At 43.2% G+C, this 14,981-nt stretch overlaps 1 protein-coding gene across 2 annotated transcripts in view; it reads left to right on the top strand.

Moving 5' to 3' along the window:
• Positions 1-14,981, top strand: part of DCHS2 (dachsous cadherin-related 2) — a 312,281-nt gene that overhangs the window by 179,916 nt on the left and 117,384 nt on the right. For both annotated transcript variants that reach the window (XM_051819958.2, XM_051819960.2), the window contains exon 3: positions 2,458-2,689. In XM_051819958.2, the coding sequence (XP_051675918.2) occupies positions 2,458-2,689 (232 nt within the window). The remainder of the gene's footprint in view (positions 1-2,457; positions 2,690-14,981) is intronic.

The following is a 14,981-nucleotide window of genomic DNA, read 5'->3' as shown; positions in this document are numbered from 1 at the left end:
GGTGGTGATAAATTCTCTCAGCTTTTGTATGTCTGGGAATGTCTTTATCTCTCCTCTGTATCTAGAGGATGGCTCTGCAGGTGCAAAGCTGATTGGCATTTCATTCTGTGAGTACTGGGAATGTCTCATTCAACTCTTGTCTAGCCTCTGTGGTGTCTGCTGAGAAGCTGGCAGTAGGTTGGATTGGGTTACCCTTACTTGCTACATGTTTCTTTTCTCTTTCTTCCTTAATAATCCTCTCTTTATCTTGAACCCTGGAGAGCTTGATTATTGTCTTGAGGTGAACTTGATTGAGGTGAACCTATCTGGTGTCCTTCTACTTTCCTGTGCCTTGATACTCGTACCTTTCTTTAGATTTCAGAAAATTTCTCTTACTATCTCTGTGAATATGCTTTCCACTCTTTGCCATTCTCAATTCTCTCTTAACCCCAATAAGAATTCAGATGTCTGCTCTTTTAATGCTACCCGAAAGTTCCTATCAGCTTCTCCACTGCTCTTCATTCTTTCTTTCTTCATTCTGCACCCCTTAGCTGCATAGTTTCAGATAGCCTGTCTCCAAGCCCACACATCTTTCTTCTGTTTGATCTATTCTTCTACTGATGCCTCCTGTCCCATTTTCCGTGAGCCTTTTGAAGACCTCGCATATGCATGGACTGCAAACACCATTTTGGCATCCAAATCAACTTATCTTCTAATTCTCCTTTCCCACAAACTTTCTGAAGCATTCTCATATCTCTAAAGATAGGAATCCCAATTCTTTTTTTTTTTTTTTTAGTCCCCAAAGAGTGGGGCACATGGGTCTTGGAATGTGAGAACCATTTCTGAATTCGTTGTTAACTTCATTCCAAATGATACTCTCATTCCCACTCTCCCTCGCACAACATGTGCTTCCCTAGTGTCTGCACGGGGCAGTGTCTGCTTCCTCTCTCGCCACATCGTCTGCCTGCCACAGGAGAGTAGGAAGGACAGGAGGATAAGAGAAAACCCAGGCTGTCGTGACGGACCAAGGATTTTTGTCAAAGCTGAAAGTGTCAAAATGCACCAGAGAAATGAAAAATGGTGCTTTAAAGTAGGAACACATGTTCTACTTTAGAAAGATTAAAATTGCAGAGTATTGTTTTCTTCTGTTTTGTTCGTTCTTCTTCTTGTGCTCAGATGCAGGCAACTAACAGAGTAGGATCCACTTCTCACTACTTTGTACGTTATTCAAGAGTACTTCAGAAAGTATGCAAAGGGGTTGGTGTTGTGGCGTAGTGGATTAAGCTGCCATCTGCATTGCCAGCTTCCTATATGGGTGATGGTTCAAGTCCCGGCTGCTCCACTTCAGATCCGGCTTCCTACTGATGCACCTGGGAAAGCAGTAGAGAATGACCAGGAAGAAGCTCCTGGCTCCTGGGTTCAGCCTGGCTCAGCCCCAGCCGTTGCGGTTACCTGGGGTGTGAACCAGTGGATGGAAGACCTCTCTCTCTCTCCCTCTCTGTCTCTGTAACTCTACCTTTCACATAAATAAATCTTTAAAAATGTATGCAGAAAACCAATTAAAAGATAATGCACATTTTCCAGGAACTTTGTGGAGAACCTCTGAGCTTTCTAAAACTTAAAAAAAATGCAGAATTCCAAACCAAATCTGGCCCCAAATATGTAAGATAAGTACCCTCACCATTTCTTTCCTCACTTGGGGCTCCATCAGTTCTGGACTTGATTCCCAGAGCTTCCGAATGGTCTCCCTCCTCCCACCCTTGTTGCCTTTCAGTCTGTTCTAATACTGCAGCTAGAGCAGTAGCTAAGAAGTCATCAAATCAAGGTGCTCCTGTACTCAAACCTTGCCAGGGAGGACAGCTGTGGTCCTCTCAGAGGCCCACAGAACTGCCCTGTCCTGTTCCTGCCTCTTGGACGTCAGCCCTCCTGGCTTCCTTGTTGTCCCTGAGCAGGCCAGGAAGCGCACTGCACTCCTGCCTCAGGGCCTTTGTACCTTCTCTGTCTGCTACCTGTTATTCGTTCCTGCTGGATGTTTTGAAGTCTAGCCTCCCTCACGTAGGTTGACCCATGGTTAAATGGTATCTTCTTAGCAAGGCTTTTACTGGGTCATCACCCACTGCCCTTAGCACTTACCAACATTCACTTTAAAATTAGCATACTTAGGGCTAAAGAGATTGTCATTTCCCTTTGGCTGTTGGGACAATTTCCCTTAAATATCTTTGGCCTTTACTCTGAACATTTTGCCATAAGAACTTTGAAGCGGCAACCTCATTCATGATTAATCATCAGCATTGACGTACTAGATACTGGTTTTCATGTATGAACTCCTCTCTCCAAGAATTTATGTATGTGTGTACATACATACACACACATGCATGTCTCATTGTTTCCAGTACTATCCCTGGATTCCTGTCGCGTGTTCTATGTTCCAGTGTTCAGCAGAGACCCAAGTGTAATCACTGTTCATCCATCCTACAGGGTGGGCTAAGTGCCCAGGCTTTTGTCCGTGTGGAACTGGAAGATGTGAATGACAACCATCCTGTGTTTAACCCATCAACGTACGTGACAAGCATCAGCAGTCACGCTCAGCCAGGCACGGAGGTCATCAACGTTCTCGCTACCGACAGGGATTCTGGGAGTTATGGAAGGGTGGCTTACGAACTCATTCCAGGAGAGCTGTCATCCCTCTTCACCATCGACTCCACCACAGGTACGTGATCACGGTCCAGCTTCTACCCTCTGACTAGGAATCCTCTGCTTAATTGTTTCATTGCTGGAAAATTAGAAAAAGTGACTTCTTATCCAATAGCAGGGATGTTGCAGGCGGAGCCTTCCAGGGAGCCCTGCACTCTCTACTTAGGTGAGCCTTGGCTCTGGGTCCCAGCTTTGCCTGCTACTCATCTCGGGATCATTATTGGGCTCAGTTTCCTTACCTTTACATTGGTGCCATTAAAATGGACACTGCAAAGTTTTCATGAGAACTAAAGGCAATAAATTATAAAGAGACAGTTGGCTGATAGTATTTATTTTGCAAATGTCCATTTCCCTTGATTTGCATGTTCATACCACCTAAGGATAACTCAGCATCATTCCAGGGTACGAATAGATGATGTTAGCTCAAGAAGATTTGTAGAGGCATTCAAAGGAGACACTTGTCTTTGTACTAGATCTGGCATTTCTTCAGTCTCTGGATTTTAGTTTCCTTGCTTTTAAAACAATGCCTAATGCTGCTTTTAGTTTTCTAACATTATAATTGCATATTTGCAATGAAGTCAGTAGACAAATAGAATCTTTCAGAAATAATGAATATCCAAGAGCTTATCTTCCCTTTTCTTTGGTTTGTTGCTGGTAATCATGTTTGAAATATTTGGTTATGATAAAGTATGAAGTTTCTAGTATGTGATATTAAAATACTTTCAAGAGATTAGAGATTTGGGGGTACAAAATGAGGCTGCAAAAAAGAAAGACTTTAAAAGATACATTAGTATAGTGCATAACAAACCATAATTTGTGCTGGGAAGCTAATTAACTTTGCTGTTGCACTGAGCTGGGTGGGTGGGGTCCCTGGCTCTGTCTGGAAAGCCTGCCTCCTCTGGCTTCTGTGACTGGCTGGGGGATTAGTTGTTGACACTGGCAGTCTTTATAAGGCACATTTTTCCTTACTCAAAATAATCCCCTGATGTGGCTTCTTTAACATTTCGAAGATCAGAAGAAAATACTTTTGTCGGAAATTAGTCTGCTTATCTCGGCTTTTTCAAAATTCATCTTCACTGAGGACCTTCACTGCCTGTCAAATCATCAGCCCCTCTAGGGCACTAGCATTGCCAAAAAATATATAGGTCAGCCAGCAATCAGGGCCCAAGATCTAAGAGCATGTAGCAGATTGTTTTGAAAAGACATCAACGCACTCATCATCCAGTTTTCCCTGGAAGATGTTGAAGAATGAGCTGTCCTGTGTTCTGTTTTTAGAAAAGTTCTCTTGCTCTGTTGGCTGTGGTCAGCCCCATGCGTCCCTGCCTGGCATCAGCTGTAAGACAAATGCCATTGTTAATCATGTGGGTCATTATCTGGGAAAGTATCCTGGCATTTTTTTGTCTAAAGCAAAGACCAAATTCGTAATGGAAGTAGCTTTGGGTTATTGTTCTTGGCAGTTTTGATACCCATGCATTTAGACTGAAGACCTTTCTCAGACAGTGCCTGGAATTTGGTTGCCCTTAATCACAAGGATGAGGAATGCTGTTTTTTAACCTTTAGCCGAGGATGAAACAGCTTCCTGACTAGCTGTGGGGAAAGGGTGTCCAGTGAACAGTTGGAGATCTCCAGTCTGAATTCCAGAAGTTCATCTACTGGTAGGCTGCAACTGAGAGTATACGCCTATCTACAAGTATTTACAGTGTGTGAGGTGATGTTTAGATACATGTAAACAGTGAGATGACTCAGTCAAGCTGAGTAATATCCCACTGCCTCACACACTTAGGATTTTTGTAGTGAGAACATTTTAAGATCTACTCTCTAAGCAGTTATCTTTTTTTTTTAAGATTTATTTTTATTTTATTTGAATAACAGAGTTACAGAGAGAGGTAGAGACAGAGAGAAAGGTCTTCTATCCACTGGTTTACTCCCCAGATGGCCACAATGGCTGGAGCTCCTGCCCATCCAAAGCCAGGAGCTTCTTCTGGGTCTTCCACACAGATGCAGGGGCCCAAGGACTTGGGCCATCTTCTACTGCTTTCCCAGGCCATAGCAGAGAGCTGGGCCAGAAGTGGAGCAGCTGGGACTTGAACCGGCACTCATATGGGATGCTGGCACTTCAGGCAAGGGCTTTAACCCGCTGTGCCACAGCGCCAGCCCCTAAGAAGTTTTCAAGGACACATTCTTATTGTAGTCACCATGCCATATAGTGGCTTTTCAGAACTTATTCATCCTAATTCATACTTTGTGCCCTTTGACCAGCGTCTCCTATCAGTTCATCCCTAACTCCAGCAACCACATTCAGTCCTCGGCTATTATGAATTCTCCAAGTTTAGTTCCATGTGCAGTGAGATAAGGTAGTATTGGTCTTTCTGTGCTTGGCTTACTTCTTTTAGCCCAATGTCCTGCGGATTCATTCCTGTTGTAAAAATGGCAGGGTCCCCTACTTTTTAAGGCTAAATAGCATACCATTGTCTTCATACTTACATACCACATTTTCTTATCCATTCATTTACTGATGGACACTGCAGGTGATTCCATATCTTGGCTGTTAACGCTGGAATGAATGTGGTAGTGCAGTTGTATCTTTGACAAACTTATTTCATTTCCTTTGAATATATGCCTGGAAGTGGGATTACAGGATCATGGGGGTAGTTCTATTTTTATCTTTCTGAGAAATATCCATACTGTCTGCTATAATGGATGTACCACATTTTCTTTAATTTATTTATTTTGGAACAATTTTATTTATTTATTTATTTGAAAAGCAAAGTTTATAGAGAGAAGGAGAGACAGACGGAGATCTTCCATCTGCTAGTTCACTCCTCAAATGGCTGCAACAGCCAGGGCTGGGCCAAGCCAAAGCCCAGAGTCAGGAGCTGCTTCTTGGTCTCCCACATAGGTGCTAGAGCCCAAGCACTTGGGCTGTCTTCTGCTGCCCTCCAAGTCCATTAGTAGGGAGCTAGGATTGGAAGTGCAGCAGCCAGGACTCAAACTGGCACCCTTATGGAATACTGCCATCCGGGATGGTGGCTTAACCCACTAGGCCACAATGCAAGTTCCACCACATTTTCTATATAAGGATATTCTTTTAAAAAAAATGTTATTGAAGTTATATACAGATTTAGGAACATAGTGATACTTCTCACCCTCACCTACCCCCCTCCATGCTCCAACCCTCTTCCTTCCTCCCTTTCCCATTCCCACTCTTAATTTTTACAAAGATCTACTTCCAGTGAACTTAATGATAGTAAAGTTAACCCTACACTAAGTAAAAGAGTTGAACAAATAGTACAAATAGTATGAAGAAAAAAACAGTGTTCCTCAACAGAAGAGACAAGGGCTATAAATAATCATCGAATCTCAAAATGTCCATTTCATTCCAATACATTACATTTTAGGTTCTCTATTGGTTACCTTGGATCATGGAAAGCATAAGGTATCTGTATTTTTGGGACTAGCTTATTTCACTAAGTATAATGGTTATCAGTTATGTCCATTTTATTGCCAAAGACAGGATTTCATTTTTTTTAAACAACTGGATAGTATTCCGTAGTATATACCATAACTTTTTCATCCAGTCTTCAGTTGATGGACATCTGGGTTGATTCCATGTCTTAGCTATGATGAACTGAGCTGTAGTGAACATGTGGGTACAGATAACTTTTTTGTATGGTGATTTTTTTTTGGTGTGGGTAAATTCCCAGGAGAGGGATGGCTGGGTCATATGATAGGTCTGTATTCTGATTTCTGAGGTATTTCCATACTGTGTCCCACAGTGGCTGCACCAGTTTACATCCCCACCAATAGTGGATCAGGGCACCTTATATATAAGGATATTCTTAAAGAATAAAGTATGGAGCGTTACTGGTTTTTGCTGTTGTTATAGTTGTTGCTGCTGCCATTTGTACTTTAGCTGGCTTTCTGGCTTCCACATTTAGGCTTGTTTCTGCAAAGGCTACCAGCTTCAACACTATCCAAAGAAACTGCCTGTATCAGCAAATATTTGTAGAATAAATGAATGAATGCCACCTAGAAATAATTTAAAAAGTGACCACAATTCTTACTAGAGCATCTTAGGAAGTTGCATGGGAGCTTCACTGATAGGAAGGAAGTTGTGCAGCTGGTTAGGCCGCTGCCTGCATCACCAGCATCCCATCTGAGCACTGACTTGAGACCCGGCTGCTCCGCTTCCACCCCACCTGCCTGCTGATGCACCTGGGAAAGCAATGGATGATGACCCAAGTGCTTGGGGCCCGGCCACTTATGTCAGAGACCCAGACAAAGTTCCTTGCTCTAGCTTTGGCTTAACCCAGCCCTGGCTGTTGCACTGTTGCAACCATTTGGGGAGTGAACCAGCAGATGGAAGATCTCTCTCTTTCTCTGTCTCGCTCTCTCTCTCTCCCCCTCTTGCTCGCTCTCTGCATCCCTCACTTTCTCCCTCCCTCCCTTCCTGTAACTCTGCCTTTCAAATAAATAAAGTAAATCTTTTTAAGAAAACCTCTGGGTCACAGCGTGGCCTGCTTCTCTGTCTCTCTCCTCCTCTAAACTCCCTCAGCCTCTCCTTCCAGCCTAACAGTGCTGATGCTTATTTTTCTCTGCTTACCTCCCTTTGTCTCTGCATCTGTTCTTTCCTCCTCCCTTCCCTTTACACTGGGAATTTTCCCAGCCATTCTCAGTACCTTTTTATTATCCCCCATTCCTATTTTTTTAAAGATTTATTTGTTTATTTACTTGACAGAGTTACACAGAGAGAGAAGGAGAGGCAGAGAGAGAGAGAGAGAGAGAGAGAGAACGAGAGAGAGAGAGAGAGAGAGAGAGAGAAGGGTCTTCCATCTGCTGGTTCACTCCCCAGTTGGCTACAACGGCAGGAGCTGCACTGATCCGAAGCCAGGAGCCAAGGTCGTCTTCCGGGTCTCCCACGTGAGCCCAGGGGTCCAAGGACTTGGGCCATCTTCTGCTGCCCTCCCAGACCGCAGCAGAGAACTAGATTGGAAGTGGAGCAGCCAGACTTGAACTGGCGCCCATATAGGATGCCAGCACTGCAGGCAGCGACTTTACCCGCTATGACATAGCACTGCCCCCCCCCCACTCCTATTGAGCCTAAGCATTTATCTCAGTAGTTTGAGGAGAAATTAGTTCTATAGTATGAATCAAATATTGAGAATTGATGAGATCATTTATTTGTTTTAACCCATTTCAGTTTCCATCACTGATTCCGGCATTGCTCTAAATTCCTTATTAGAGACATTCCATTCATAGGCTCTGGGTCCATTCATCCTTTCATGTTGATGACTTCTATGGCAGACATGCTGTTGCCAGGCTTCCATAAATTGTGGTACAGGCTCCTGTTCTCCTGAAGTGATTTCTCATTGGCCTATTTGTCCTCTACCAAGACTCATGAATTACAAATAGAGCCCTTTAGCTTATTGTGTTCATCTGGTAAGGAAAATGTTTTGGAGAAGACTCAAGGTGGGTGTGGCAATGTCATGGTTGTTTTCTCGTGTGGGTTTCTTTTCCTGTTCTGTTTTTGGTTTTCCAAGTTGTTGTTGAGTCAAAAAACATTTTAGTAAAATGTGTTTAGGCACCAGGAGAAAGAGCCTACATTTCTCATATTCTCAGTTCATTGGTTTCCTTTGATGTGGGCACAAGGCAGACCATTCTGTTTTATGCTTTAGAAGGAAGAAACACAAGAGGCATATTTATTAATAGTTCTTTTTTATGTCTTTTAATCTCATTTTATGAATTATATGTAGATTTTTTCCCTCCATTGTTTGAAGTACTCTCTTTAGTAACAAGAAAAGAACCTTTTTTGTTTGTTTTAACTTTTGTGTTTGTCTTATTTATTTTGTAATTTTATAGCATAAGAATTTCACTTTTAATTCAGATTATCTTAAGGTGGCTAACAGGTCTCAAGCATCTTTGTTCACCATTTACTAGAACTACGTTTAGTTAAGTTCCTGTAGTTTAGCTCTTTTTGTAGAAGCAAGTTGTTGACAGTCAGGAACAGTCAATTCCAGGCTAAGAAGAGTGTAGCTCATCTGTTCAGGGCAGAAACCAGAAGCAAGCTCATCCACGTGACCCCTATTTCCCCGGGGTTTATCGTGAGGCAGGCACTGTTCCAGGTGCTGGAGATGCATTAGTGAAGAACACAGACAGTGATTCCTGCTCCCACGAAGCTTGGCATCAGTAAGCCTGTGTTGTCTGACCTATAATCTGCTCTGTGTTTCATTGTGCCATACATGAAATCCACGTCTAGCTCCGCCCAAGTACAAAAATTAAAAGGGTAACCAACTGCTCCATAATGCGTGGCTATGCCTGAGGGTTTAGTTGTAATCTTGTTTGTGTAGGTTGTGTGGACTGTAACACGGTCTGTGAGTAATGAGACATAAATTCAGTTTTTCCTTGTTTCAAAGGAAATTCTTTTCTAATGTAAGTTTTGCACTCAGATTTCATACCATGTAATGATTCTCGTAATTCTTTGTGGTTGCCACTGTATCCTACATTTGACATTTAACATTGTGATATGTAGTTAACGAGTTAATACCAGACTTTACTGCATAAGGACGGTGAGCCTGCTCAGGCCCCATAAGTGATAACTTCTTTTATTTGCAAGGCACAGTCTAGAATTAATTATGCGCATCCAACCAGTGTGTGTCACTGTCATCAGACACAAAGTGTGTTACAGAATTTTCTCATTAGCTTTGCGAGTCCAGAATCACAGACTCAGAGATGGAAGGAGCCGTGCAGATCAGGTGCTTCACTGATGAAAGGAAGACAGGAGGCTGAGAGTGGTGCAGTGACTTGCCTGAAGGGGCGCTGTTGGTCATGGCACAACTAAGTGGAACCCTCCCAGAACCCTCTGCGTCTAGTCGTGATACTTTACAACATCTACTCCATATCTTGTGTATGTAAGCCTTATTTCAACCTTATGGTATCAACAACAAAGGTATTTTTCTGTCCATCTGTGAATCAAGAGACTGTAGACTGTGCATGTCTATGTGACTACTTGAGAACATGGTAGTAAACTTGACATTTCAGTTTACCTCTTAGACTTGCATTTCAGAGCTCTTTCTGTTACTATGACTTCTATATAAACTAAAGGAAAAGCTAATAGAAATAAAATTTCCATTGATTCAACTAAATTAGATAGAAAAATGACTTCTCATTGTGATTTACGATTTGAAACACTAAATTATGTTTTTTTTTAATTTTATTCTTTTCAATTGAAAAAAATAAAATCCAGTGGAGTCTTTCAAAACAGGTTCATTTTCCTTAAGAATTGTTTTGCTGTCATTATGGGATAGAATTTTGAGCCCATTCTAGTCCTTTCAACCACTACAGCTTAGTCATAGAGATTTGTGTGCAAAATCAACAGCATAATGCCATCCATCTGATGAGCAATTTTCTATATTCTCACAATATAGGAGAGACTTCATAAGCATCAGTAACCAGTAACAAATCAGTATGACATATCCCATAGAGTTTAGTCTGTATCTGCTTTTAAGAAAACCACACGTATAGACTCCCATACCTGGTAAAGATCATGATTTTGTGTGTATTTTTGTTCCTTTTCACTACCCTATAGCTTGCCCTATAGCAGTTTAGTAATAGCCTAAAGAATATCTTCCTTTTCAAAATTCTTATTTATTTATTATTTGAGAGGGAAAGGGAGAAATGGAGGAAGAGGGAGGAAGAGAGATAAGGAGAGAAAGAGAAAGAGAACCAGAGAGCTCATATCTGCTGGTTCACTTCCCAAATGTCCCCAGAAACTAAGGCCGTATCTGACCGAAGTCAGAAGTTAGGAATTCAAACAGGTCTCCCACCTGGGTGATAGGGACCCAGGTATTTGTCCATCACATGCTGCCTCTGAGAGTGCACATTAAAAGGAAGCTGGAGTTGGAGGGGGAGCTAGGACTGGAACCAGGCACTCTGGTATGGGACATGGGCATCCCAACAAGCATCTTAATGTTTAGGCCAAACGCCCTCCCTGCATATTTCCTAACAGAGTGGCCACCTTTGTTAAAAATATTCCATCATCTCCAGAAGATTTGATTCTGAAAGTAAGAATTGCTTAGTTAGTAGAAGACCATGATTATATATATGAAATATGCATATGTAATAGATTTTGAGAGAGCCTTTGTCTTTAAGTTCTTTTACTATTCCTTCAATTAAAAATATTCATATCTGCAATTTCCTCTGTTTAAAAAGTGGCAAGAAGAAGAGCAGAAAGAAATAATGTTGCACATTATAATTGATGTGTACAAATCAAAACAGTCATTAAAACATAAAATAACCAGTGCTCTATAAATTGATCAGTCTTCTTTAAAGTTAAAGTTGGTCCTTCCGCTGGGTGTTAATGATAATTTGCAGATGTTGTGAAACATGAGAGCCAAATAATCACAGCGCTTCAATGTAATAAAATGCACTGCCATAAATTTTCAGTAGACAAATATATAGACAAATACTCCTTTTGTAATTTATTGCACACAACTATGCATAAAATCATACATATACAGAAGTGCATGAGAGAGAGAGCATGCGAGCCACAGGAGTGGGCTTTGACCTCGTGGTTAACACCCCAGTTAAGCACCCGTGGCCGACACAGCAATGCCTGGCTCTGTTCCTGCTCTAGCTCCTGACTCCAGCTTCCTGCTAGAGCAAACTCCAGGAAGCGCTGGTAATGGCTCAAGTGGTTGGGTTCCTGCCGCCCACTGCGGAGACCTGGACTGAGTTCTCAGCTTCCAGTTTCAGCTCTTCTGTTGTGGACATTTTGAGGGATGAACCAGTATTGGAACCAGCTCTCTTTCTCTCTCTCTGCTTCTCAAGCAAATAAATAGGTAATGTGAAAAGTCTCCATTTATTTTTAAAAAATAGAACTACATTTCTGGCCCCTTAATTTTAATAAAGTACACAACTTGTTTAAGAATGCTAGATATAAATATAAAACTTCTATTTTTAAAAGATTTTTATTTATTTGAGAGGTAGAGTTACAGACAGAGAGAGACAGAGAGAAAGGTCTTCCTTCCATTAGTTCACTCCCCAAATGGCTGCAATGGCCAGAGCTACACCGATCCGAAGCCAGGAGCAGGTGCTTCTTCCTGGTCTCCCATGCGGGTGCAGGGGTTCAAGCACTTGGGCCATCCTCCACTGCCTTCCCGAGCCACAGCAGAGAGCTGGACTGGAAGAGGAGCAACTGAGACTAGAACTGGCACCCATATGGGATGCCAGCGCCACAGGCAGAGTATTAACCTATTGCACCATGGCATCGGCTCCAGTGAAACTTCTATCCATTTAAGAGAGAGAGGAGGGGGGGGGAGGAGGAGGAGTGGGGAGGATTCTCCCATCTGCTGGTTTATTCCCCAAATGCCCACAGCAGCCTGGGCTGGGCTGGGTCAAAGCCAGGATCCAGGAATTCTATCCAGGTCTGCCACATTGGTAGAGGGCACCCAATTACTTAAACCATCGCCACTATCTCCCAGGGTCTGCATTAACAGGAAGCTGGAGTCAGAACATAGGTTCTTGGATGTGTGACACAAATGCTTTTAATTGGCATCTTAACTGCTAGGCTTAATTCCCACCTTGAAATATGCAATTTTGGGGGCTGGCGCTGTGGTGCAGTGGGTTAAAGCCCTCCCTTGAAGCACCGGCATCCCATGTGGGTGCTGGTTCTAGTCCTGTCTGCTCCTCTTCCAGCAGCTCTCAGCTATGGCCTGGGAAAGCAGTGGAGGATGGGCCAAGTCCTTGGGCCCCTGCACCCATGTGGGAGACCTGGAAGAAGCCCCTGGTTCCTGGCTTCGGATAGGCACAGCTCCAGTTGTTGAGGCTGATTAGGGAGTGAACAAGCAGATGGAAGACCTCTCTCTCTCTTTCTCTCTCTCTCTCTGCCTCTCCTTTCTCTGTGTAACTCTGTCTTTCAAATAAATAAAATGAATCTTTAAAAAAAGAAATATGCAATTTTTTATTTGTCAGTCATACCACCATAAAGCTGAAAAAAAAAAACTGTATTCAAGTAAATTTTTTTCTACCTTCTTTATATTCGGAAGTCAGAACCTCGTCTGCGTTCCCTTTACTTTGGGCTGACAGGAGGGTCGTGTCTGCCACTCAGCTGGGACATCTAAAGGAAGGGATGACTGACAGCAGAACAAAGATCGCTGAAGTAGAGACAAACTGCATCCCGAAGGGTCCTAGGGTCAAAGGGTGCTGACTGGTTTCCCCGGCTGTGGGCCACTTAGGAGAACTCGTGCGGAGTTGCCTTTAGGTTCTACCAGAAAGGGTCAGGGAGAGAAGATGAGAGTTCTGCCAGCTTTTCGGGCGACAGGGAAGCATTGATGAGCCCTCCGAATAGAGATGGCGCTCGCTTCCAGGGCCCAAGCTTCAGACTAGAGGTAGAAGCCTCCTCCCAACACCTGGATCAGAGCTTTCTTGATAAAGGTCAGGAGCGTATCAGTAAAGGGAAGTGAGGTTAACACCTGCCCAGGTGGAAGAGGGCTGAGGCTGGGACTCTGTGCCAGTGCCTGTCTGGCAGTGCTGTTCTGGCCTCTCCCTTGCCTCATTTTCCCCGTGCTTCAGTCCTGGGATAGTTCAGAAACCTGGATTAGCAAGCAGAGGGAAGAAAGGCTGGTGGGGAAAGCAGAAGCAGGAGGAGCAATCCACTTCTGACCTGCAGCATGTGTCCCGAGTGAACTGTGTAGTAGAGCTTGTGGTCCTGTATATTCTAGCTATTAAATTGAGATGGGTTTTTTTTGACTTAAGGTCATAGAATTGTAGTTGGTTGAGAGTTACTGTTCAAGGCAGAGAAGGTTCCTGGATTTTTACTTAGGGACAGAGAAAAAGAGCGAGTCACATCAACACATTGACAAAGGAGAAAAGCATAACCTCACTCTAGGATGGTGTCGCGTGAATGGTGCTGGGCTGCCACACTCAGTACACTCAAGTTTGGCAACAGATTATCATACCTGAAGTGGAGCAAATGGACTACTGAATGGTGGGGAACTGTGTCAAGGTGTTGGATCATGAAGAAATTCAAAACCATGACAGAGAAGTTTAAACGTGATTATTACAGGCATCAAGGAATGGAAACAGGGCTTCTGAGCATCCCTGTGTGAGGGTTAATATGAAAGTAAAGATCTTGAGTGTTCTTATCTGTGCCATACACGCAAAAGCCTAGAGCTACAGGTACTGTTTTGTCTTGTGCACTTGGCTAGCCTACACAGAAAAACAAGCTTTGTTTTCGACTTGAGGTCTGAAGCAAGGACATGTGTGTTGAGAGCTCCCCCAGGTCCTTAGGCAGCTCCTGGGAGAGTGGGCACCCTACCTAGTCACAGAAGGACTTCTGGATGAATGGCACAGTTCAGAATCATTTTTGAAGAGCTTTGGGAGGGAGAGACGTTGGAATCTCATCCAAGCAAGGGGTGCTCTGCTTCCAGCTTTGCAGCAAGATAAGGCAAGACATTCCTGCCCACGAGCTCGGTAAAGGTGGTCCCATAGTCCCCTTATGCTTCAGCGCAGGAAGCAGGTGCTCAGAGAAGCCTGGCATCTTGTCTCAGGTAACACTTAGTTGAACCAGCCAGGAATGTCTCGCCTTATCTTGCTGAAAAATGTCATGTTGACAGATTCCAGGTTGTGAGATAGAACTGAGACTGCTGAGAAGAAATTAAAAGAAGTAGAAAGCATTATTTTTAAGATTTATATTTATTTGAAAGAGTTAGAGAGAGAGAGAGAGAGAGAGAGAGAGAGAGAGAGAGAGAGAAAGGCAGAAAGAAGTTTTCCATATGCTAGTTCATGCCCCAGATGGCTGCAATGGCCAGCACTGGACCAGGCTGAAGCCAGGAGTCAGGAGTTCCTCTGGGTCTCCCACGTGGTTGTAGGGACCCAAACACCTTGGCCATCTCCCACTGCTTTTGCTCATACCATCAGAAGGTAGCTGGATCAGAAGTGGAGAAGCCAGGACTCGAGCTGGCATCCACATCACAGGCAGTGGCTTTACAAGAAATGGAAGGTATTTTGGTTACTGTCATCTCAGATAGTTTTTATTTCTGGAATTAGCTAGCCATCTTCTATCCTTTATTTCTCTATGACTCCAGAAATAAAATTAGGCTTCTGGCACATTTTTCAAAAGTATTCATTAGCTATCTTTTCATCTGCTTTCTTGGAAGTCATTGCAACACACTGAAATACATGGCACATATGTCAACATCTCTTAGCACTCTCACAACAAAATAGAACAAAATGTAGACATCTATCCTTTAAGGCTGAGGTTTCCCTTCGCCTTTGAACTCTGAATAGACATAAAAGAATATCAATAATAG

Source organism: Oryctolagus cuniculus, chromosome 8 (genome assembly GCF_964237555.1).
Source record: "Oryctolagus cuniculus chromosome 8, mOryCun1.1, whole genome shotgun sequence".
Classification (NCBI taxonomy): Eukaryota; Metazoa; Chordata; class Mammalia; order Lagomorpha; family Leporidae; genus Oryctolagus; species Oryctolagus cuniculus.
Note: the sequence above shows the minus strand (reverse complement) of the source record. Positions and strands in the feature narration are given on the sequence as shown.